The sequence below is a fragment of the Narcine bancroftii genome, chromosome 13 (genome assembly GCF_036971445.1).
Source record: "Narcine bancroftii isolate sNarBan1 chromosome 13, sNarBan1.hap1, whole genome shotgun sequence".
Lineage (NCBI taxonomy): Eukaryota > Metazoa > Chordata > Chondrichthyes > Torpediniformes > Narcinidae > Narcine > Narcine bancroftii.
This window is the reverse complement of record NC_091481.1, coordinates 51,881,001-51,905,822: the sequence shown is the minus strand read 5'-3', so window position 1 is coordinate 51,905,822 and position 24,822 is coordinate 51,881,001. Positions and strand designations below refer to the sequence as shown.

The window sequence follows — 24,822 nt, the reverse complement described above, 5'->3', positions numbered from 1 at the left end:
ACACAGAAGACAATGGAAACAAGAAAGAAGAGAAGAAAAGGGCAACAAAGAAACAACAGATGGCCAACCCAGAGGAAGAAGAAGAGGAAGAGGAAGAGTACAGTGAAATAGAAGAAGAAGGGAAAGGCAAGATAAAGGATATACTTTCTCTTATTAAAGAATACATGGAGTCATTTAAAGAATGGCAAACACAGGAATTTAATGATTTAAGAAGAAGAATAAACAACACAGAAGAGAAAATGAATAAAATAGATATGACCTTAACAGAAATGGGAAAGAAAATGGACAAGATGGAAGAGTGGGCAGTAGCAGTAGAAATGGAGGTAGAGGACTTAAAAAAGAAATTAGAGGAATCTAATAAAAAAGTTATAGAGACACAAGAACTGTTAGCTCAGAAAATAGATATAATGGAAAATTATAACAGAAGAAATAACATAAAGATAGTGGGCCTTCAGGAAGATGAAGAAGGCAAGAATATGAGAGAGTTTATGAAAGATTGGATCCCTAGGATCCTAGGATGTCCAGAACTACAGCAAGAAATGGAAATAGAAAGGGCACATAGAGCATTGGCCTTTAAACCACAACCACAACAAAAACCAAGATCTATTTTAGTAAAATTCCTAAGATATACTACAAGAGAAAAGGTACTGGAGAAGACAATGGAAAAAGTAAGAGAGGGCAACAAGCCACTGGAGTACAAAGGGCAAAAAATCTTCATTTATCCAGATATAAGTTTTGAACTCCTAAAGAAGAGAAAGGAGTTCAATACAGCAAAGGCGATTTTATGGAAGAAAGGGTATAAATTTATACTAAAGCATCCAGCGGTATTGAAAATATTTATTCCAGGACAACAAAACAGACTATTCTCGGATCCAGAAGAAGCACGAAAATTTGCAGAACAATTACAAAATAGACTGAGGGATGAAGACGTGTAATGAGAGTAAAAATGACCACGATTTATATGTATGTGGGTAAAGAGGTATAAGTGTGTATATGTATAATGTGCATATGTGAATGTATCCGTATTTAGAGGAAAATATAGATAGTATAGACAAGAATTAAGGGAAGGAAATGGAATAGAGGGAATAAAGAGGGAACTAAAAGAGTGACCTTTTTTACATATGAAAAGTGAAATCTTTTCGGGGGGGGCTGGGTGGGTAGGAGTTGTGGTCACTGCAAAATCAGCTGACGCTTGCGAGTGAATTCGCAAACCCAAATGGAGAGGGGAGATGTAGTTGTCCGACAAGGGATAAAGGACAACTCAGGAGGGGAAGGGGAGATTGGGGCTAAAGAAGTTTTAAATAGGAGAATAAGGAAAATGTTTGATGTTTTAGGAATGTTGTCTTATAAAGGGTTTAAAACAAGAAAACAGAAATGGATAAGAAGGAAAGGTAATGATGGAGAAACGGAAAGGGAAGATAAACAAAGTATAAAATGGCTACGTTGAACTATATGACTTTAAATATTAATGGAATACATAACCAAATTAAAAGGAAGAAACTGCTAAATTTACTGAAAAAAGAAAAAATCGATATAGCATTTGTGCAAGAAACACACTTAACTGAATTGGAACACAAGAAATTAAAGAGAGATTGGGTAGGACATGTAACAGCAGCTTCGTATAATTCAAAAGCAAGAGGAGTGGCTATATTAATTAGTAAAAATGTGCCATTTAAAATAGAAGAGGAAATAATAGATCCAGCAGGGGTATATGTAATGATAAAATGTCAGATATATTCGGAGTTTTGGAATCTACTCAATGTATATTCACCTAACGAAGAAGATCAAAAGTTTATGCAAGATATCTTTTTGAAGGTAGCAAATACGCAAGGGAACAAATTAATAGGAGGGGATTTCAACCTGAATTTGGATTCAAATATGGATAAAACTGGGAAAAAAATTAACAGAAAGAACAAAGTAACCAAATTTATAATTAAATCAATGGAAGAAATGCAACTTTTGGATATATGGAGGAAACAACACCCAAAAGAAAAGGAATATTCATATTACCCGGCTAGACATAAAACATACTCAAGAATAGACCTATTTTTGTTATCAGCTAGTATGCAAGATAGAGTAAGAAAAACAGAATATAAAGCTAGAATACTATCGGACCATTCACCCTTAATATTGACAGTAAAGCTAGAGGACATCCCTCCAAGAATGTATAGATGGAGATTAAACCCCATGTTACTTAAAAGGCAGGATTTTAGAGAATTTATTGAAAAACAAATAAAAATGTATTTTGAAATAAATACGGAATCAGTGGAAGATAAGTTTATACTATGGGATGCAATGAAACCATTCATTAGAGGTCAAATAATAAGTTATGTAACCAAGATGAAGAAGGACTATAATCAGGAAACAGAGCAGTTGGAAAGGGAAATAGTAAATATAGAAAAAAAATTAGCAATGAAGGAAGATACAACTAAAAGAAGAGAATTGGCAGATAAAAAAATAAAATATGAAACACTACAAACATATAAGGTGGAGAAGAATATCATGAAGACAAAACAGAAATATTATGAACTGGGTGAAAAAACGCACAAAATCCTAGCATGGCAGCTTAAGACAGAACAAGCTAAGAAAATGGTATTGGCATCAAGGAAAAAAGACAACCAAATTACATATAATCCAAAAGAAATTAAGGAAAACTTTAGAGAATTTTATGAACAATTATACCGAACTGAAAACGAAGGGAAAGAAGGGAAAATAGATGAATTTCTGACTAAAATTGAACTACCAAAACTACAAATAGAGGAACAAAATAAATTAACAGAACCATTTGGAATAGTAGAAATACAAGAGATAATAAAAAAATTACCAAATAATAAGACACCAGGAGAGGACGGATTTCCAATAGAATTCTACAAAACATTTAAAGACTTATTAATTCCGCCCCTCCTGGATGTAATTAACCAGATTGATGAAACACAAAGCTTACCAGATTCATATAAAACAGCAATAATTACAGTAATACTAAAGCAAGGGAAAGATCCACTCTTACCAGCATCATATAGACCAATATCTTTGCTAAATACAGATTATAAGATAATAGCTAAACTATTAGCAAACAGATTAGCAGAACAGGTACCGAAAATGGTAAATTTAGACCAAACTGGATTTATCAAAAAAAGACGCACAACAGACAATATTTGTAAATTTATTAACTTAATTCATGCAGTAGAAGGATATAAAGCACCTACAGTAGCAGTTGCTTTAGACGCAGAGAAGGCCTTTGACAGAGTAGAATGGAATTATTTGTTCAAAGTATTGCAAAAATTCAGTTTACCGGAGAAGTATATTAATTGGATTAAAGCATTATATAAGGAACCGTTAGCGAAAGTGACAATAAATGGACATGTATCAAAGCAATTTAACTTAAGCAGGTCAACGCGGCAGGGATGCCCACTATCACCTTTATTGTTTGCGTTAGCTATAGAACCACTAGCAGAATTGATAAGAATAGATAATAATATAAAAGGAATAAAAATAAAAGACAAGGAATATAAAATCAGTCTATTTGCGGATGATGTTATAGTGTACTTAACAGAACCAGAACTATCAATAAAAGAATTATATAAGGAATTGAAGGAATATGGAGAAGTGTCGGGTTACAAGATAAACGTAAATAAAAGTGAAGCAATGCCTATGAATAATGCGGATTTCTCAAAATTTCTTTCTTTCTTTTTCAATCTTTTTATTATTATTATAATTTATAAACACATACAGTTCAAAGAGATATAAAAAATACATAGTAAGTAATGAATTAATACAGAGATATTAAACAATAATATTACAGAATAAAAATATATCATAAAAAAATTTTTAGATCAGTTTAGGGTGTGAACTATCTCTAAAAAAAAGATATAATTAATAACAATATATGAAAAAAGAGAAAAAAAAAACCCCAAAAAAGAAGAAAAAACAAATCTGAATTTAAAAAAAACTTAAAAAAAAAACTTAAAAAAAAAACCTACAGATATAGCTAAACCACGCCGATCACTCCGATCTCATCTTACAGCCCAATTATCATACATAATCATAGAAAGAAAACAGAGCCAGATCAACTCACCACAAATGAAAATATTGAATATCTCAAAATTTAAGAAGGAATCTCCATTTAGATGGCCAATGCAGGCAATAAGATACCTAGGTGTACAAATAAACAAAAATCTCGGCCAACTATATAAACTCAATTATTATCCACTAATGAAAAAAATTACAGGACGATTTAGAGCATTGGAAAGATTTACCACTAACACTAATAGGAAGGATAAACTGTATTAAAATGAACATTTTTCCAAGGATATTATATTTATTTCAGGCATTGCCAATACAACTGACAGAAAAATTCTTCAAGGAGTTAAAGAAAATAATAAGGAAATTTTTATAGAGAGGGGGAAACCGAGGATAGCACTAGATAAATTAACAGAATGGTATAAACAAGGAGGCTTACAACTGCCAAACTTTAAAAATTATTATAGAGCCGCACAATTAAGATACCTATCAGATTTTTATCAAACAAGGGAAAAACCAGACTGGACGAGATTAGAATTAGATAAAATAGGGGAAAAGATACCTGAACACATATATAAATGGGATGAAAAATTGGTACAACATAGAAGTTCTCCAGTATTACATCATCTCCTCAATATTTGGAAGAAGATTCATGTAGAAAGAAATAAAACAAATTATCAATTACCAAAACTAATATTGACGCAAAACAAGTTACTCCCTTTTACAATAGATAACCTTTCCTTTAGAGAATGGGAACAAAAAGGGATTAAAAGAATAGAAAATTGTTTTTCAGGAAATAGATTCTTATCCTTTGAACAAATGAAAGATAAGTACAATATAACTGGAGATACAGCGCTGGCATATTACCAATTGAGATCCTACTTGAAGGATAAATTAGGAAGCAGTTTGAGTTTGCCAGAGGCAAGTAACATTGAATATGTGATTACAGATACAATGATAATCAAAAGATTTATAACAAATATGTATATTAAACTGCAAGAAAAGGAGAATGAGGAAACAAATGGTAAAACTAAGCAAAAATGGGAACAAAATTTAAATATAAAGATAAAAAAGGAAACATGGGAGAAATTATGTTCTGGAACGATGAGAAATACAATAAATACGAGGCTACGTATGATACAATATAACTGGATACACAGACTATACATTACACCTCAAAAGTTAAATAAATGGGACCCAACAGTATCTGATAGATGTTTTCGATGTAAAAAAGAAATGGGAACAACAATTCATGCAATCTGGACATGTGAGAAAGTAGAAAAATTTTGGGAAGATCTCAACCAGATATTAAATAAAATAACAGAAAACAATATACCAAAGAATCCAGAGATCTTTCTCCTAAGTAACATATAAATCAAAGAATTTGGAATTGATTTGGAGGATGCACAAAAAAGATTTGTTAAGATAGCTCTAGCAGTAGCAAAAAAATGTATTATGTCAACCTGGAAATTGGAAGATAATTTGAAAATACAACAATGGTATATAGAAATGAATAAATGTATTCCATTAGAAAAAATAACATATAGTTTAAGAAGTAATATTGAAATATTTGAACAAATATGGGAGCCTTACATTAAATACAATAGCGAAAACCTACCGGGAACAATCATTACCTAAGTTGATGGAAGGAGAAGGAAAGAAAAGAATGGACTCAGTAGAATTTCTGGTGTTTTTTTTTTGTTGAGTGACAACATTGTCTGACTGGTTTAATGTATCCTAGATTGTATACCTTAAATGGATGGGGGTGGGGGGGTGGGTTGGGAGGAGGGAGAAAATGTCACTGTATATGTGTGAAAAGGAAAAAGTGTGTATCATGGCTAATGTGATTTATGGTGTGAAAAAAAAACTCTATCCATCCCCCTCATAATTTTATATACCTCTATCAAACCCCCCCCTCAACCTTCTACTGGACCAGAGATTGCATTCACAATGAAGGAGTGGGTGGTGGCAATGAAGCAAAGAGACTTTCCTTAACTTGGGTGGCCAGCAGCATTTGGAATGATGTACCAACAAGGGTTTGGAGAATCCTCTGTTGCATCTGTTAACAACAGACATTGACTTGTTTCTGAATATTGATGGGACCGTGGAAAAGTGCGGGCATATGGAGCACAGTAGATCATCTGTTCACATCAGCATAGAGGGTGGAGGAGTTTAGAGGAGTCTTCTCGGGCTTACCTTCTAAGTACTGACATTATGTTTAATTGTGCCACATGTAAAGACTGAAGATTTTCAATGTGATGCTCTCTCACCTCTTCCCGATTTCCTCCAGCCTCAGTTTTAATGGCCTGACAGCTTCCTGTGCCAAGGATATCGCTTCTGTTCTCACTATAAAAAATTCACTGAAGAGTCTGAACCTGAGTTCTAATGAGATGGGTGATTCGGGACTGAAATGGTTGTCTGTAGCTCTGCGGAACCCAGCAAGTAAATTACAGAAACTGGGGTAGGTAATGATTTGCGAAGGATGGGGGCCAGGCTTCCTGTCTCTTAATTGGTCAGCCCGTCTGCGCCCATCTCCCAAATCAATCTCTTCACATTGCATTCATCCTCCGGAATAACCCTAACCCGATGACCCAATGTGGAGTAGAGTGAAGCATTCTAGCTCTGCGTGTCATATGACAGGGGCTTGGGGTTGTCATTGTGCATTTCTCCATTGGGTACCTGACTACAATAAGTGTGGCCATGTGTAAAATGTTGGATTTTACAGGTGTAAAATGTCACAGGGGGCTTTGCGCACAATTCTGGTGTCCCCTTTCGAGGCCAGAAGTGGAGGCCTTTGAGAAAGGGATGAGGCATTTATATGAGTGTATGAGCTGTGGGGAGATGGTCGATAAATAACATCGCCATAGTGGAAAAACAATGGAGACCGCAGATATTGGAAAAGTTGATCGAGGCATGAATTTTTTGGAGGAACAGTTGCCATGGATGGTTCTTGATGAAGGGCTTCCTCCCTATTCATTGAATCTGATTCGTTCCATGGATACAACCTGATGGGCTGAGGTTTTCCAGCAATTTATGTGTTGGTTCATTATAAGACTGGGTTTTAAAATAAGGGAGAGGAAATTTAAAGCTGATTCACGGGGCAGTTTGTTAAACGGAGAGGCATACTTGCCCTGAACTGTCAATCAAGTTGGAGTCACGTAAAATAGGAGCATTTACGAGATGTTGCGGTGCACATGTGGATTTGAAGGGAATGAAGAGATATCCAACATAGCAGAGTTTAAGTTCGATTAGGGAATCGTGCGGCCCAGACATGCAGCCTGACAGGCCTGTCACACTGCTGCACTATTCTATATGGTATGTAACAGCTCCTGTCTCAGGTGAGGAGACAACAGACAGAGATAAAGCACAAAACGTACAGACTTGGACCAAAATACTTTGGTCCAAATTCCCAGAAAATTAACTGTGAAAAATGGTATGGTGGGAAACAGTGTCAGTTCTCCAATCTTTGAAGTTTTAATCTCTGTACTCGGAAATGCACCACATTCAAAGCAGGGAAATGCGTTCAGGGAAATCTTGGAACTCTAACATGGAGAGATGCTTTCCCTGTAATGGAGGATGATCTCCCGAAATGCAAAGTGGTGGCATGTCGGGAGGCTGGGGTTAAGCTAAGCAGTGTTCCAGGTGTACATGACAGGCTCCAGTTGTTCCACACCAGTGGAGGTTTTAACCGTAAATATCATTGCTGGACAGTTGACACTGAACAGTAATATTATCTGCAAATTCTAGAATACTAAATATTGAATTTAACCAGAGACATGCCTTGTCTGATTTGTTTCCTTGTCATTTCTCTTTGATTGACAGTTTATGGGCTGTGGGTCTCACAGCTTCTTGCGCTAAGGATCTTGCCTCCATTCTCAGTGAAACTCACTCGCTAACGGAGTTGGACCTGGGGTTCAATAAGCTGGGAGATTCCGGGGTGGAAATACTGTCTGAAGCTCTCAGGAAACCGAATTGCAAAATTGAGGAACTAGGGTAGGTATCAGAAGTGAAAATGAAAATAGATAGGAACAGAATTATGGCACCTGGCCTGACGATATTTCTCCACCATTCGATAGAAAAGTCCATGATACAGCTCAGTAGAGGCTTGGACGAATGCAGTCCTGCTCCACTATCACAATGCAGTACTCAAATCTCCTGGGAAAACTCAGCAGGTCCATCGAAAGCCCCTGTCCCGAAACCATTTGTTTACTTCAGAACATGCTGAGTTTCTGCAATACATTTGTGTCTTGCATTCACGCCAGTATCTGAAGATTCTCTTGTTTAACACCATGATCAATCTAAAACTTCCCGCTTTCACACCCCATAAATCCCCATTTTTTTACAACCATGTGCTGCCTTGGAGTTTTTAAATATCCCCATTGTATCAGCCTCAGCCATCACCCCCGTCAGTTGGTCCACTGGATGCCACAGTCTTTGTAAAATAACTGCCCTGGAGTTCCTCCCAAATGTTCCTACAGTAGTCTTTGTCTGATAACCTCTGCTATTGACCATATGCTGACGATCCACCTACGTATCCATCTCGTCATCGTCTGCATCTTTATGAAGTTGCCTCTCATCCTCGGTCCCTCCAAAGAGAAATGTCACAGGTTGCTCATTCTGTTTTCTAGTCCAGACGGCATCCTTCCAAATCCCCTCTCACCAACACACCCCCCCCCCCACCCCACAACAACTCTAATACTTCCACATCCTTCCTGTAACAAACTGAACACAATTATCTGTGGGGTGTAACCAGCGTATTTTGAGCTTTCATATTATTGCCGGGCATTTGAACTCATTCGCATGACTAACAAAGTCCAGAAGATCATATGCCTTCTTCACCACCTTGTCGACTTCCGTGAAACTTTTTAATAGATTTATTTGTTCTCCTCTCCTAAAATCCAGACATTAAACCGCGCACTCTGCTTTCAATTTTGTTCATCCAATGAATTCCATCTGCATCCAGTTTCTGTTTCGTTGTTACCCACTACAACCTTCTCCTCTAAGGACAACACTTCCAGTCTTCATGTGGACAGTAAATTTGCCAACCCTCCCCTCCTCTTCCTTATCCAAAGGCAGGAGTCCCAGGACAAATTCCTGCATAAAGTCACTGATTAGAATATGTCACATTTAATCTCAAACCCTCCCAGCTGTGGTCAACACAATCCCAATCCACGCAGACAATCTTGTGTATATATATCCTATGCCTCTTTACTTTCTGGATGAGCCCTCCAAGTGGAATCTTGCTAGACACCTTACTACAATTCCTGTACACCACATCCACCATCATGCCTGCATCTATTTATTTTCATCACCTTTTTGACAAACAATCAAGCTGGTGAGGCACGAACTGGCCCTTATAAAGCTCTGCTGACCCCAGTAAGACCGTTCTTCTGCAACTGTTTGAAAATGTGGTCCCAAAGAACTGTCACCAGTAGTCTGCCAATAATTGACGCAAAATCCATTGGTCTATAATTCCCAGGAATCTATTCTTAACTATCATTCTTGAAGATGATAACTTGATTTACCGTCCTTCAATTCCACGATACTTCTGCTGTTTTCATGGGCAATCGCGAAGATCATCATCGTCAACCCCGCAATTTCTTTGTTTTCGAGTCCGTCAGTAACCCTGTGCATACTCTGTCCGGGTCCCAGACTTGTCTCTCGCAAGCTTTTTCCCCAGTTCCAACACTGCCTCTTTCTTAACTATGACCATCTCCAGCATATTGGCATGTCCTACACTGGCCTCATAGTAACCAAGGTCCTTTTCTCTGATGAATATCAAGCAAATTATTCATGAAGAAATTTATTTATATACTCCAGGCACATTTTCTCCATAGCTCTGAGCAGTCATACCCTCATTCTTATTCTTGAAGATTTTCTTTATTATGCTGGTCAAAGCCTTCTCATATCCCATCTATCCCTCACATTAGCCTTCCTAAATTCCCTCCTGTCAATGTTTGCTTTCTTCTTCCTTTTCACGAAAGACTCCACCTCTCTTCAATGTAAATTCAGACATACACCATGGTAACAGGCCATTTTGGCACACGAGTCAGTGCCACCCAATTTACATCAATTGACCTACAACCCCCGGCACGAGTCGAGCGGTAGGAAGAAACCAGAGGCCCCAGGCAAAACTGATGCACACACTAGGATGATGTACAAACTCCTTGCAGGCAGTGCGGGATTTGAACCCAGGTCCGGTCCCTATCGCTGGCGCTGTAAATGCATTGCACTACCGCTACGCTCCATGTTTCCCTTATCTTTTTTCTGTACCAGAGGGACAAACCATGAAGGTGGGTGAAAACTAACCTCTACTCTTCTGTTGTGCAGTTCCCAATTAATGCTGCCAAATTCATACCTCGCATCCTCACTTTCCCCAATTTAAAATGTCCTTGTGTGGTCTATCTTGCTCCAATTGGATCATGGCTGATCTGACCTGAGGCTCTGTCTCACCTATTCCCCCGCTCACTATCACCCTGAATTTCTCGATGATATCGGAAGATTGTGTTTACTTTCACTGGGCATCCTTCACTAAAAATTATTGGAGAGGTTGAGTGAGTAGGGGAAAAAAAAGGTTATTGTCTCCTATTTCTCATCTTTCCTAACTCCAGGCTTGATCATAACGATCTGACGGCCTCTTGCACCAAGGTCCTCGGCTCTGCACTCAGTCAAAATTCCTCGTTGAAGGGGCTAGGATTATGTTTTAATGACCTGCAGGACTCAGGAGTGAAACAGGTCGCTGCGGCTCTGAGTGGCCCAGACTGCAAAATACAGAGCCTACGGTAAATATATTTTGATGAAGGTGTGACCTAACAGTGGCTGACCTTCCTGCACTGTAAACTCTTGCGTTAACCAATAACTCTTCTTATCTGTCTTGGTGGGGAGACCGTATGTGAAACATGGATCATAAATTAACAGTAAATGGATATTCCATGCACACCAAGGACGTGTGTGCATGTTCATGCAATAATGCCCATGCTTTACGTGTTAAAAAGAATGAACAGTTCGGAATGTTGATGAGTTCACCATCATCCATGATCAGTGACCATTTTCCACAGGCCTGAGCCTGGAACAGAACCTCGGAAGTTAGCAAGTCATGTAGTCTTACAGCCTGAAAACAGGCCCTTTGGCAGAACCCAAAGCGTTCGACTTGAGCAACTCCCCAACTCCTGACGTTTGGCCACAATACGCCAAAGTAATTGGACGGCATGGATCTCAATGGCCGGAATCAACTTCTACTGGGTTGGAAATAAATATGGTAGCGCAGTTGCCGTAGCGGTCAGCGCAGGTATCGGTGGTGCAGTGCCAATGATTGGGACCGAGGTTCGAATCCCACGGTCTGTAAGAAGTTGGTACGTTCTCCCCGTGTCTGAGGGGGTTTTCCCCCAAGGGCTCCAGTTTCCTCCCGCCATTCAAAGCTTACAGGGATTGTAGGTTAATTGGTGGGCAGCACGGGCTCGTGGGCGGGATTTGAACAGTTGTCCCAATTGCCAGTGCTGTAAAGGCGTTGTGCTAAACTTTACCCCAATTGTGCTGTCCCGTAATTGTGACCTGACCTCCCAAGTTCCAGACTGATCGATAATGGACCAGGAACAGAAATTCCACTTTCAAGACATGAGGCCACTGTACATCTCGATCCCTCTGCTCGATAGATCTCGACACTTCACGGCGCGCAACCTACCACTGTTATAAATGCAACAACTCGCATTATCTGAGAAAGACTTTTCGTCAACAATCATCTGCCTGCCTCACCACTGGAAAAATATCCTGCTAAAATCCTTGTCAAGATTCATCGTGATCCCCAAATCCAGACATTTTTGTGACGACTCCAAACTGTCCACATGGCCTCCACGTGTTTATCCAAATTGTTTAGTTAGATCACATACAGCTGTGGACCATGAATCGAACTCTTCACTGTACTGCGAGCCACAGACCTCCAACCCTCACCCTTTGATTTCTACCGTGAAAGGTATTTTCAGTCTTTCAGCTATCTCTCCTTGGATTGCACATGACCTCACCAGAGCTGCCTACCGCCTGGATCCTGATCGACTGCCTTTCAGGAATAATCCATATACCTCTCTCATCCTCAATGTTTTGGTGGCATATTCAAAAAGTCAATCGGATTTGTGAGGCTCAGTCTCCCACTTGCAAATACGTGTTGTCTGACCCAATCAGCCCTTGTCAATCCAGGTGTATGTGTGTCTACACCCTCAATGTGCTTTCGAGTAATGTCCCAGAGACGGATGCCACACCTTTCCTGTAGTCTGTCTTGAACAGAAGTGCAGCATTTGCCACCATTCAGTCTCCTTCTACAAAGCCTGTACTGTACTTAATGATGACTCACTCATAAATATCAGCCAAGGAATTAACTCTTCAGATTCCTGCATCCTTTTCTGATATATTTTTAAATTTAGATATACAGCATGGCAGCAGGCCAATTTGGCCCACAAGTCCGTGCCGCCCAATTTATATCCCATTAACCTAGTGGAAGGAAAGCGGAGCCCCTGGAGAAACCCCACGCAGGCACGGTGGGAACATGCAAATTCCTTACGCAAGCTTTGAACCCCGGTCCGGTCTTGATCGCTGGCACTGTAAAGGCGTTGCGCTAACCACTACATCCAGGAGATTTGTCTCCCCGTGCATCAGGGCTTTCTCTAAACAAATTGGCACAAAGCGTAACAAAGTACTTCTGCAAGGAAAGGGAAGACAGCCAGGAGGAGCACTTACCTAAGACTCTTCCTGTAGGTATGTTCTCCGGCTCGGTGAATCCCCTGTTCACCTAAAAGCAGCAGAGGGACTATGGCCACAGTCCACAGGAGCTGTCATTCACTCGGACGTGGCTCTCCTTCAGCCGGCACATTCAGGTGACAGAAAGGCGACTTCTCCCCGGCCACCTGAGCGCCCCAGCTGCACTCCCCCAGCCGCGTCTGCTGGCGCATTATCTGCGTCCGAGCACCTGAAAGCGGCTAGTGTGAGCCTTTGCTGTGACCCTCCAAGTCGTTTCCTTCTATTCCAATGGTTCTCAATCTTTTTCTTTTCACTCACATCCCACTTTTAAGTATTCCCTATACCATTGGTGCTCTGTGATTAGTAAAGGATTGTTTAAGGTGGGATATGGGTCGGAAGGGAAGGTTGAGAATCACTGCTCTAGACCCAATTATGACTGAAATATTTTGCTTGAGAAAAATTGTCATTGGCCCATTCCCTTTGGAGTTCTGAAACCAGGCACATAATGAGACAATTAGGGACGATAAAAACAGTGGTTTTCAAACTTTTTCTTTTCACCCACATCCCACCTTAAGCAATTCCTTACTGATCACAGAGCACCGATAGCATAGGGATTACTTAAAGTGGGATGTGAGTGGAAACCACTGCTCTATTTCATTTATGCCGCAAGGCTTTTGAGCGGAAATGTTAAATCTCCTCTTTATTCGGATGTCACCTGCCTGTGCCTGTTTAGGGAATTCTTAATTTTGATTTCAGATTTCAAGCTTGTGCATGTTTCCTTTGATGTGTCCCTGTGTTGTACGGTGGGAAGAGGTCTCCTGAGTCAGGACATGCCAGGGAATGCTTACACAGTGCAGCATCCCATGCAGGTATCTGTGTCAGCAACACTGAGGTTTCACTCATTCCCATGTGTTGTTTCCTCTGATCTCCAGTCTCAAGTCTGTTGGCCTCACGGATTCCAGCACTGACGATCTTGTTGCTGTCCTCAGCAACGCCACGTCACTGAAGGAGCTGGATCTGCGTTCGAACACCTTTACGGACAATTCGATCATCATGCTCCGCCGACTGATCACGGCACAGAAAACCCTGGAGCAGATCCAGTAAGTGTTTCAGTCGTTGTTCTTAAATCACAAAGTACAGGCCCTTTGTTGTGCTGACATATGTATTCTGCTACAAGCCCAGAGGACCCCAAAACCTAGCAGCAATAGATATTCATCACGACAAATGGCTATTTAAACAAAAATTGCTTTTAATTATCTTTAAGCATGAAAATAGATTCAAACTTTAACTAACCTAACTTAACCCCCTTCTAATTCTAAGCGCACGTGTATGTGATGTGTGTGAAGGTTCAGAAAAGTTCTTTGGTTCACATTCCAATCTCACTTCTCATTCCTCCAAGTTCACTGGTTGCAGGCAATTCTTATACTGTGCACAGAATTTAACATTTATAAAGTTCACCAGGCTTTGATGCTCGAAAGGTTAATGGTTATCACTGAGGAAGGTTCATGTCAGTTTTCAGAGAGAGATTTGTTGTTCCAGAACATGCACAACTGTGTACTTCCATCAGTCACTCCAGTGCCTTGATGACAAAACTTGCCCCCTTCAGGGTTCTCCAGATGTTAACCACTTTCTTTCAGGTCACCACAGAATACCTTTTTGTTTTTCTTATTCCAAGTGAAACATTAGACAGCCAGTCCTCTCCTTTTGCATGAATCACAAGGGCTTTAACCAGAACATCTTACAAACGGGCTGTCCACAAGTTTGCTAACTTGTCCTGTTCCATTCCAAGCTACTTCTGCTGGCTGTCTCTCTCTCTGTCTCTCTCTCTCTGAGAGAAAGCCTCTTTGACTCTCTCTGCTTGCAAAACCGCACAACCTTCTTTGAACAGCAAGCTCTCTTCTAGACAGAAGCGGCTCTGACATGCTCTTTCATCTGTTGCCTTTTGTAAACAACAATCCATTAGTGAAGTCTCTTGAGCACTCTTCAAAGCTCTTGAAAAAGCTGTGAGGCCCCCGATATGTCTAGCATTGGGCAGAGCTCCAGTATTTCAAATAAGATCTGTTTTAAAGAGTTTGTATGTAATCTACTCTAACAAACCTTCCCACTTTATCTCCCAAAAACCTATCTATATACTCTGTCACAATTCCTACCAAAAAAACTAAACTATTCCTACCTCATAACCCTCTATTTTTCCTTCATTCATGTGCCTCTTCAAGAGTCTCTTCAAGGCACACCACCCCTGGCAAGGCATTCCAGGCACCCACAACACTCTGTGCAGATGTCCATCCCTGGCCTCTAAGAATCTTGTAAACCTTTATTAAGTCATCTGTCATCCTTCTTAGCTCCAAAAACAAAAGTCCCAGCTCTGCTAACCTTGCCTCATAAGGCATATTTTCCTATCCGGGCAACATCCTCTGCAGGGCTTCCACATCTTTCCTTGATTGCAAGGAGGATGAAGGTAGGGCAGATGTTCAGAATATTGTCTCCTGTGAGGAAAAGCAAACTTCATAAGAGTTGAGCAGATGGACAGACCCTTGCCTTATCTCTACTTCTCTGCAGATTCCTGTATCTCTGCACAAGTTGCTAAATCACTCAACTTAGTGTCATCAGCAAAGTGAGATACACTGCTTCCAGATGGTTAACATTTGTGGGCCAATTAAAAATCCTGCTGAAATAATTGGCAAGGGTCATCATGACCCCTGTGGCACCTGCTCACCACTGATTGCCAACCAAATAAAAATCCCTGTATCCCAACTTTCTTCTTTCTCTACATCAACCAATCCTCTATCTATTCTAATACATCACCCCACCTCTCTATGCATCCTTACCTTCTGCATAACTCTTTTATGTGGCACCTTATCAAATGACATTGAGAAATTCAGGTCCCATCTATATTCCGTACTTGTTTTATCTTCAAAGAACTCCAGTCAGTTTGTCCAACATGATCTGCCTTTGCTGCTTCTACCTGATGGATCCATTTTGCTCTACATGCCTCATTATTTCTTCTCTAATGTCAGCTTCAACTATTTTCCAAACTACAGATGTTAAACTAAATGGCCTATTAGTTTCCTACCTTTTGCCTGCATCCTTTTTTGAACAGTGGTGTGACATTCACTGCCTGGACCTGCCCAGAGACCAGTAAATAATCACCAAAGCCTCGACTATAACTTGTGCCATTTCTTTCAGTCCCCTGGCATGCATTCCAGCAGGATGAAGGGATTTATCTACCTTTAGACCCTCAGGTTTTCTGAGAACTACCTCTTTAGTGATTGCTATTACATCCACGTCCTCAGCTCCTTTCCCATCCATAACATCTGTCTTTGGTATGTTCGATGTGTCCTCCACCATAATGTCTGACACAAAATAGTCATTCAAACCCTCATTACCTAATATTAATTCCCCCTTCGTATCCTCCAAACCTTCACTTTAGTAGCCCTTTTGACCTTTATATAATTATGAAAACTTTTACTCTCCATTTTGATATTTTGTGCTAATCTTTTCTCATAATCTATCTCCCCCCTCTTTCCTGCTCGCTTCATGTTTCTGTTGCTTTTTTATTTTTTTATTTTTTATTTTTCACACCATAAACCACATTGACCAAGATACGTACATTTTCCTTTTCAAATATATACAGTGTCATTTTCTCCCCCCCCCCCGTCCTCCCATCCCACCCTCCCTACCTCCCCCCCCATTAATTTAAAGTACAAAATCTAAGCCAGTCAAACAATGTTGTCATTCAATAAAAATAAACAAGAAATTTCACTGAGTCAATTCTTTTCATTTCCTTCTCCTTTCGTTAATTTAGGTGGTAAATGTCCCCGGTAGGTTTTCTCTATTGTGTTTCATGTATGGCTCCCATATTTGTTCAAATATTTCAATATTATTTCTTAAACTATATGTTATTTTTTCTAATGGAATGCATTTATTCATTTCTATATACCATTGTTGTATTCTCAAATTATCTTCCAATTTCCAGGTTGACATAATACATTTTTTTGCTTCGTCTAGAGCTATCTTAACAAATCTTTTTTGTGCGCCATCCAAATCAAGTCCAAATTCTTTGTTTTTTATGTTATTTAGGAGGAAGATCTCTGGGTTTTTTGGTATATTGTTTTCTGTAATTTTATTTAATATCTGGTTTAGATCTTCCCAAAATTTTTCTACTTTCTCACATGTCCAGATTGCATGAATTGTTGTTCCCATTTCTTTTTTACAATGAAAACATCTGTCAGATACTGTTGGGTCCCATTTATTTAACTTTTGAGGTGTAATGTATAGCCTGTGTATCCAGTTATATTGTATCATATGTAACCTCGTATTTATTGTATTTCTCATCGTTCCAGAGCATAACTTCTCCCATGTTTCCTTCTTTATCTTTATATTTAAATCTTGTTCCAATTTTTGTTTAGTTTTACCATTTGTTTCCTCATTCTCCTTTTCTTGCAGTTTAATATACATATTTGTTATAAATCTTTTGATTGTCATTGTATCTGTAATCACATATTCAAAGTTACTTCCCTCTGGTAACCTCAGACTACTTCCTAATTTGTCCTTCAAGTAGGATCTCAATTGGTAATATGCCAACACTGTATCTTGAGTTATATTATATTTATCCTTCATTTGTTCAAAGGATAATAATCTATTTCCTGAAAAACAATTCTCTATTCTTTGATCCCTTTTTTCTCCCATTCTCTAAAGGAAAGGTTATCTATTGTAAAAGGGAGTAACTGATTTTGCGTCATTATTAGTTTTGGTAATTGGTAATTTGTTTTATTCCTTTCTACATGAATCTTCTTCCAAAAATTGAACAGATGATGTAATACTGGAGAACTCCTACGTTGTACCAACTTTTCATCCCATTTATATAATATGTGTTCAGATATCTTTTCCACTCTTTTATCTAGTTCTAATCTAGTCCAATCTGGCTTTTCCCTTGTTTGGTAAAAATCTGACAGGTATCTTAATTGTGCGGCTCTATAATAATTTTTAAAGTTTGGCAGTTGTAAGCCTCCTTGTTTATACCATTCTGTTAATTTATCTAGTGCTTTCCTCGGTTTCCCCCCTTTCCATAAAAATTTCCTTATTATTTTCTTTAACTCCTTGAAGAATTTCTCTGTCAAGTGTATTGGCAATGCCTGAAATAGGTATAATATCCTTGGGAAAATGTTCATTTTAATACAGTTTATCCTTCCTATTAGTGTTAGTGGTAAATCTTTCCAATCCTCTAAATCGCCCTGTAATTTTTTCATTAGTGGATAATAATTGAGTTTATATAGATGGCTGAGGTTTTTATTTATTAGTATACCTAGGTATCTTATTGCTTGCATTTGCCATCTGAATGGTGATTCCTTCTTAAATTTTGAGAAATCCGCATTATTCATTGGCATTGCTTCACTTTTATTTACGTTAATCTTGTACCCCGACACTTCTCCAATTTCTTATATAATTTGTTTATTCATAGTTCTGGTTCTGTTAAGTATACTATAACATCATCCGCAAATAAACTGATTTTATATTCCGTGTCTTTTATTTTTATCCCTTTTATATTATTTTCTGTTCTTATCAATTCTGCTAGTGGTTCTATAGCTAACACAAACAATAAGGGTGATAGTGGGCATCCCTGCCTTCTTGATCTGCTTAAATTAAATTGCTTTGATATATATACATTTACTGCCACTTTTGCCAATGGCCCCTTATATAATGCTTTAATCCAATTAATAAACTTCTCAGGTAAACTGAATTTTTGCAATACTTTGAATAAATAATTCCATTCTACTCTGTCAAAGGCCTTCTCTGCGTCTAAAGTTGGCGCTTTACTCCCTTCTACTGCATGAATTAAGTTAATAAATTTACAAATATTGTCTGTTGTACGTCTTTTTTTAATAAATCCAGTTTGGTCTAGATTTACCATTTTAGGTACATAATCTGCTAATCTGTTTGCTAATAGTTTAGCTATTATCTTATAATCTGTGTCAAGTAATGATATTGGTCTATATGATGCTGGTGCAAGTGGATCTTTCCCTTGCTTTGGTATTACTGTAATTATTGCTGTTTTATATGAATCTGGTAAGCTTTGTGTTTTATCAATCTGGTTGATTACTTCCAGGAGGGGTGGAATTAATAAGTCTTTAAATGTTTTGTAGAATTCTATTGGAAATCCATCCTCTCCTGGTGTCTTATTATTTGGTATTTTTTTAATTATCTCTTGTATTTCTACTATTTCAAATGGTTCTGTTAATTTATTTTGTTCCTCTATTTGTAATTTTGGTAGTTCAATTTTAGTGAAAAATTCATCTATTTTGCCTTCTTTCCCTTCGTTTTCAGTTTGGTATAATTGTTCATAGAATTCTCTAAAGTTTTCATTGATCTCCGTTGGATTATATGTGATTTGTTTGTCTTTTTTCCTTGATGCCAATACCATTTTCTTAGCTTGTTCTGTCTTAAGCTGCCATGCTAGAATTTTGTGCGTTTTTTCCCCTAGTTCATAATATTTCTGTTTTGTCTTCATTATGTTCTTCTCCACCTTATATGTTTGTAGTGTTTCATATTTTATTTTTTTATCTGCCAATTCTCTTCTTTTAGTTGTATCTTCCTTCATTGCTAATTCTTTTTCTATATTTACTATTTCCCTTTCCAACTGCTCTGTTTCCTGATTGTAGTCCTTCTTCATCTTGGTTACATAACTTATTATTTGCCCTCTAATGAACGCTTTCATTGCAACCCATAGTATAAACTTATCTTTCACTGATTCCTTATTTATTTCAAAATACATTTTAATTTGTCTTTCAATGAATTCTCTAAAATCCTGCCTTTTAAGTAGCATGGAGTTTAATCTCCATCTTTTTTTTTCATAACATACATAACAATTTATAGCACAGAAACAGGCCATTAGGCCCTTCTAGTCCGCACCGAACCAAACACCCCTCTCTAGTCCCACCTCCCTGCACAATGCCCATAACCCTCCATCTTCTTCTCATCCATATACCTGTCCAACCTTTTCTTAAATAATACAATTGACTCCGCCACCACTATTTCTCCCGGAAGCTCATTCCACACGTCTACCACTCTCTGAGTAAAGAAGTTCCCCCTCATGTTACCTCTAAACCTCTGCCACTTAATTCTTAACTCATGTCCTCTTGTTTTAATCTTTCCTCCTCTTCACAGAAATAGTCTATCCACATCCACTCTGTCTATCCCTTTCATAATCTTAAATACTTCTATCAAATCCCCCTCTCTACCTTCTACGCTCCAAAGAATAAAGACCTAATCTGTCCAATCTCTCCCTATACTCTAGATGCTTAAACCCAGGTAACATTCTGGTAAACCTTCTCTGCACTCTCTCCACTCTGTTTATATCCTTCCTATAATTAGGCGACCAGAACTGCACACAGAACTCCAAATTAGGCCGCACCAATGTCTTATACAGTCTCAACATCACCTCCCAACTCCTATATTCCATGCAATGATTGATAAAGGCCAGCATACTAAAAGCCTTCTTCACCACCCTATTCACGTGAGTTTCTACCTTCAGGGAACGATGTACCATTACTCCTAAATCTTTCTGCTCTTCTGTATTCATCAATGCTCTCCCATTTACCACGTATGTCCTGTTCTGATTCTTCTTACCAAAATGAAGCACCTCACACTTATCAGCATTAAATTCCATCTGCCATTTTTCAGCCCACTTTTCTAAGCAGCCCAAATCCCTCTGCAATCCTTGAAAACCTTCTTGATTATCCACTATTCCACCTATCTTAGTATCGTCTGCATATTTACTAATCCAATTTACCACCCCATCATCTAGATCATTAATGTATATAACGAACAACAATGGGCCCAATACAGATCCTTGAGGCACACCACTGGTCACCGGCCTCCAACCTGACAGATAATTATCCACTACCACTCTCTGGCCTCTCCCTTTCAGCCAATGTTCAATTCATTTGACTATCTCAAAATTTATACCTAAAGACTGCACCTTCTTAACTAACCTTCCATGTGGTACCTTATCGAAGGCCTTACTGGTCCATATAGACAACATCCACTGCACTACCCTCATCCACATTCCTAGTCACCTCTTCAAAAAATTCAATCAGATTGGTCAAACATGACCTTCCTCCCACAAATCCATGTTGAGTGCTCCTGATCAGACCCTGTCTATCCAGATGTTTATAAGTACTATCTCTAAGAATTTTCTCCATTAATTTACCTACCACAGACTTCAAACTTACAGGCCGATAGTTGCCAGGCTTCCTCCTTGAACCCTTTTTAAATAACGGAACCACATGCGCAATGCGCCAATCCTCCGGCACTATCCCCATATCTAATGACATTTGGAAAATTACCGCCAGAGCCTCTGCTATTTCCTCCCTCACTTCTCTCAATGTCCTGGGGAAGATCCCGTCTGGTCCCGGAGACTTATCAACCTTTATATTCTTCAAAAGCCTTAAAACTACACCTTTTGTAATCTCTATATTCCCCATATTTACCCAATTTGCTTTTTTTATCTCACATCTCCCAATATCCTTCTCCTTAGTGAATACCGAAGAAAAGAAACTGTTCAATATCTCCCCCATTTCTCTAGGCTCCACACACAGTTTTCCGCTCTGATTCTCTAAGGGACCAATTTTGTCTCTAGCTTTCCTTTTACCATTAACATATTTGTAGAACTCTTTTGGATTAGTTTTCACCCTGCTTGCCATAGTTTCCTCGTACCTTCTTTTAGCTTTCCTAATTCCTCTCTTAAGATTCCTCTTACATTCAATGTATCTTTCAAACATCCCCTTAACTCTATGCTTCTTATATCTAATGTATGCCTCCCTTTTTCTTCGAACCAAGTTTCCAATATTCCTTGAAAACCACGGCTCTCTCAAACCTTCTGCCCCTCCTTTTAACCTAACAGGAACATAAAGCTTTTGCACTCTCAAAATCTGATCTTTAAAAGACTTTCATCTCTCTACTACATCCTGCCCATAAAACAAATTGTCCCAATCCACACCCTGCAACTCCTTTCGCATCTCCTCAAATCTAGCTTTTCCCCAATCAAAAACCTCAACCCTTGGCCCTGACTTCTCTCTTTCCATAATGACGTTGAAGCTGATGGCATTATGATCACTGGACCCGAAGTGCTCGCCAACACTAACCTCCGTCACTTGACCCATCCCATTTGCCAACAGTAGATCTAACACTGCTCCTTCTCTGGTTGGCACCTCTACATATTTTTGTAAAAAACTATCTTGCACACATTTCACAAACTCTAACCCATCCAGTCCTTTCACAGAATGTGTTTCCCAATCTATATGTGGAAAATTAAAATCTCCCATAATTACAACCCTGTGCTTATCACAAATATCTACTATCTACCTACAGATTTGCTCCTCTAGGTCTCGGTCCCCTCCGGGTGGTCTATAATACACCCCTACAAGTGTAACCTCTCCTTTCCTACTCCTCAGTTCCACCCAAATAGCCTCCATGGATGTGCCCTCTAATCTATCCTTCCTAGGCACTGCTGTAATATTTTCCCTGACAAGCAATGCAACCCCACCTCCTCTTGCCCCTCCGACTCTATCACACCTAAAACAACGAAACCCAGGGATATTCGCTGCCAATCACATCCCTCCTGCAACCATGTCTCACTAATCGCTACCACATCATACTTCGAAGTATCAATCCACACCTTCAGCTCATCCACCTTTTTTACAATACTCCTGGCATTAAAATATATGAATTTCAGAGATTTCCCAATTTTTAATCCCTGTTTTCCCTCATCTTTAATAACAACATTATTTACTTTTCCTGCCAATTGCCCTTCATCTTCTTCCAGAGCATTTCCCTTCTCTATCACCTGCCCATCCATATTCAAATACTTACTACAAACTTTCTTTGTTTGCATTCTAACCTTCTCCTTACTGCTCTGTACTATTTTGTTCCCTCCCCCCAACCATTCTAGTTTAAAGGATCCTGAGTAGCCCTAGCAAATACCTCTGCCAGGATTCTGGTCCTCCTAGGATTTAAGTGTAACCCGTCCTTACTGTACAGGTCACATCTCCCCCAAAAAAGGTCCCAGTTATCCAGAAACTTAAAACCCTGCCCCTTACTCCACCCCTTCAGCCACGTGTTAATCCTCCACCTCATTCTATTTCTAATTCACACTGTCACGTGGCACAAGGAGTAATCCAGAGATTACCCCCTTTGCGGTCCTTCTTTTTAACTCCCTACCTAACTGCCTGTACTCACTTTTTAGGACCTCCTCTCTATTTCTCCCTATGTCATTGGTACCTACATGTACCACGACCTCTGGCTCCTGTCCCTCCCACTTTAGGATATCTGGGACACGAGCAGCAACATCTCGGACCCTGGCACCAGGGAGGCAAACCACCATCCGGTTCTCCTTGCTGCGTCCGCAACAATCCCCTATCTATCCTCTTAACTATGGAGTCTCCTACCACAATTGCCCTCCTTTTCCTTTCCCTCCCTTTCTGAGCTACAGGGGCCGACCTCGTGCCAGAGGCACAGCCACTGTCGCTCCCCCCAACCTTGATGTCCCCCTCAACAGTGCTCAAACTTATTGCTGAGGGTTACATTCACAGGGCTCCTCTCTGGCACCTTACGTTCTTTTGTCCCTCTCCTAACAGTTACCCACCTTTCATCCTCCCGTGGCCCTGGCGTGACCACCTGGCTGCAACTCCTGTCTATGACTACCTCTGTTTCCCTAACCAGCCTGAGGCCATCGAGCTGCAGCTCTAGTTCCCTAACACGGTCCCTGACAATCTGCAGCTCGACACACCTAGTGCAGATATGGACATCCGGGAGTCTGGAAGACTCCAGGACCTCCCACATCCGGCACTCCCGACAACACACAGCCTTAACACTCATCCCTTACCCAATGAAGTAGTAATAAAGATTATCTTAGCTTTCTCTCCGTCTGCTTTCGCCGAAGCCTGATGAGCCAAAGCCTGGAAGTCCCACTCCTTCACTGGGCCACTCACTCGCTAGGCCGCTCGCTGTCCCTCTTATTTATTGGCCTTTTACCAATTAACCCCTACACACTCTCCTGTACGCTCGCTCGACCAATGGCCGCCTCCGACGCCGACTCCTCCCTGCAGACCCTGGTAAGAGACTTTTTAAAAAGTTTTCTTACCTGCCCCGGACTCTTTTCTTTTCTGTCTCTCTCCTCTCCTCTCCTCTCCTCTCCTCTCCTCTCCTCTCCTCTCCTCTCCTCTCCTCTCCTCTCCTCTCCCTACTGCTAGGCTCTGTCCCCAGTAAGAGTCTTTAAAAAGACCTTACATTCCCGTCACACTCTCCTATACGCTCGCTCGACCAATGGCCGCCTCCGACGCCGACTCCTCCCCGCAGACCCTGGTAAGAGACTTTTTAAAAAGTCTCTATACATTCTTGGAGGGATGTCCTCTAACTCTATTGTCAATATCAAGGGTGAATGGTCTGATAATATTCTAGCTTTATATTCTGTTTTTCTTACTCTATCTTGCATACGAGCTGATAACAGAAATAGGTCTATTCTTGAGTATGTTTTATGTCTACCCGAATAATATGAATATTCCTTTTCCTTTGGGTGTTGTTTCCTCCATATATCCAAAAGTTGCATTTCTTTATATTATAAATTTGGTTACTTTGTTCTTTCTGTTAATTTTTTTCCCAGTTTTATCCATATTTGAATCCAAATTAAGGTTGAAATCCCCTCTTATTAATATGTTCCCTTGCGTATCTGCTATCTTCAAAAAAATATCTTGCATAAACTTTTGATCTTCTTCGTTAGGTGAATATACATTGAGTAGATTCCAAAACTCCGAATATAGCTGACATTTTATCATTACATATCTCCCTGCTGGATCTATTATTTCCTCTTCTATTTTAATTGGTACATTTTTACTGATTAATATAGCTACTCCTCTTGCTTTTGAATTATACGACGCTGCTGTTACATGTCCTACTCAATCTCTCTTTAATTTCTTGTGCTCCAATTCAGTTAAATGTGTTTCTTGCACAAATGCTATATCAATTTTTTCTTTTTTCAGTAAATTTAGCAGTTTCTTCCTTTTAATTTGGTTATGTATT

At 39.5% G+C, this 24,822-nt stretch overlaps 1 protein-coding gene across 5 annotated transcripts in view; it reads left to right on the top strand.

Annotated features, from left to right (window-relative positions):
* LOC138748636 (NACHT, LRR and PYD domains-containing protein 3-like) overlaps positions 1 to 24,822 on the top strand; it is a 75,188-nt gene that overhangs the window by 46,077 nt on the left and 4,289 nt on the right. For all 5 annotated transcript variants that reach the window (XM_069909159.1, XM_069909157.1, XM_069909158.1 and 2 more), the window contains 4 exons: positions 6,311 to 6,481; positions 7,843 to 8,013; positions 10,632 to 10,802; positions 13,680 to 13,847. In XM_069909159.1, coding sequence (XP_069765260.1) covers positions 6,311 to 6,481; positions 7,843 to 8,013; positions 10,632 to 10,802; positions 13,680 to 13,847 — 681 coding nt within the window. The remainder of the gene's footprint in view (positions 1 to 6,310; positions 6,482 to 7,842; positions 8,014 to 10,631; positions 10,803 to 13,679; positions 13,848 to 24,822) is intronic.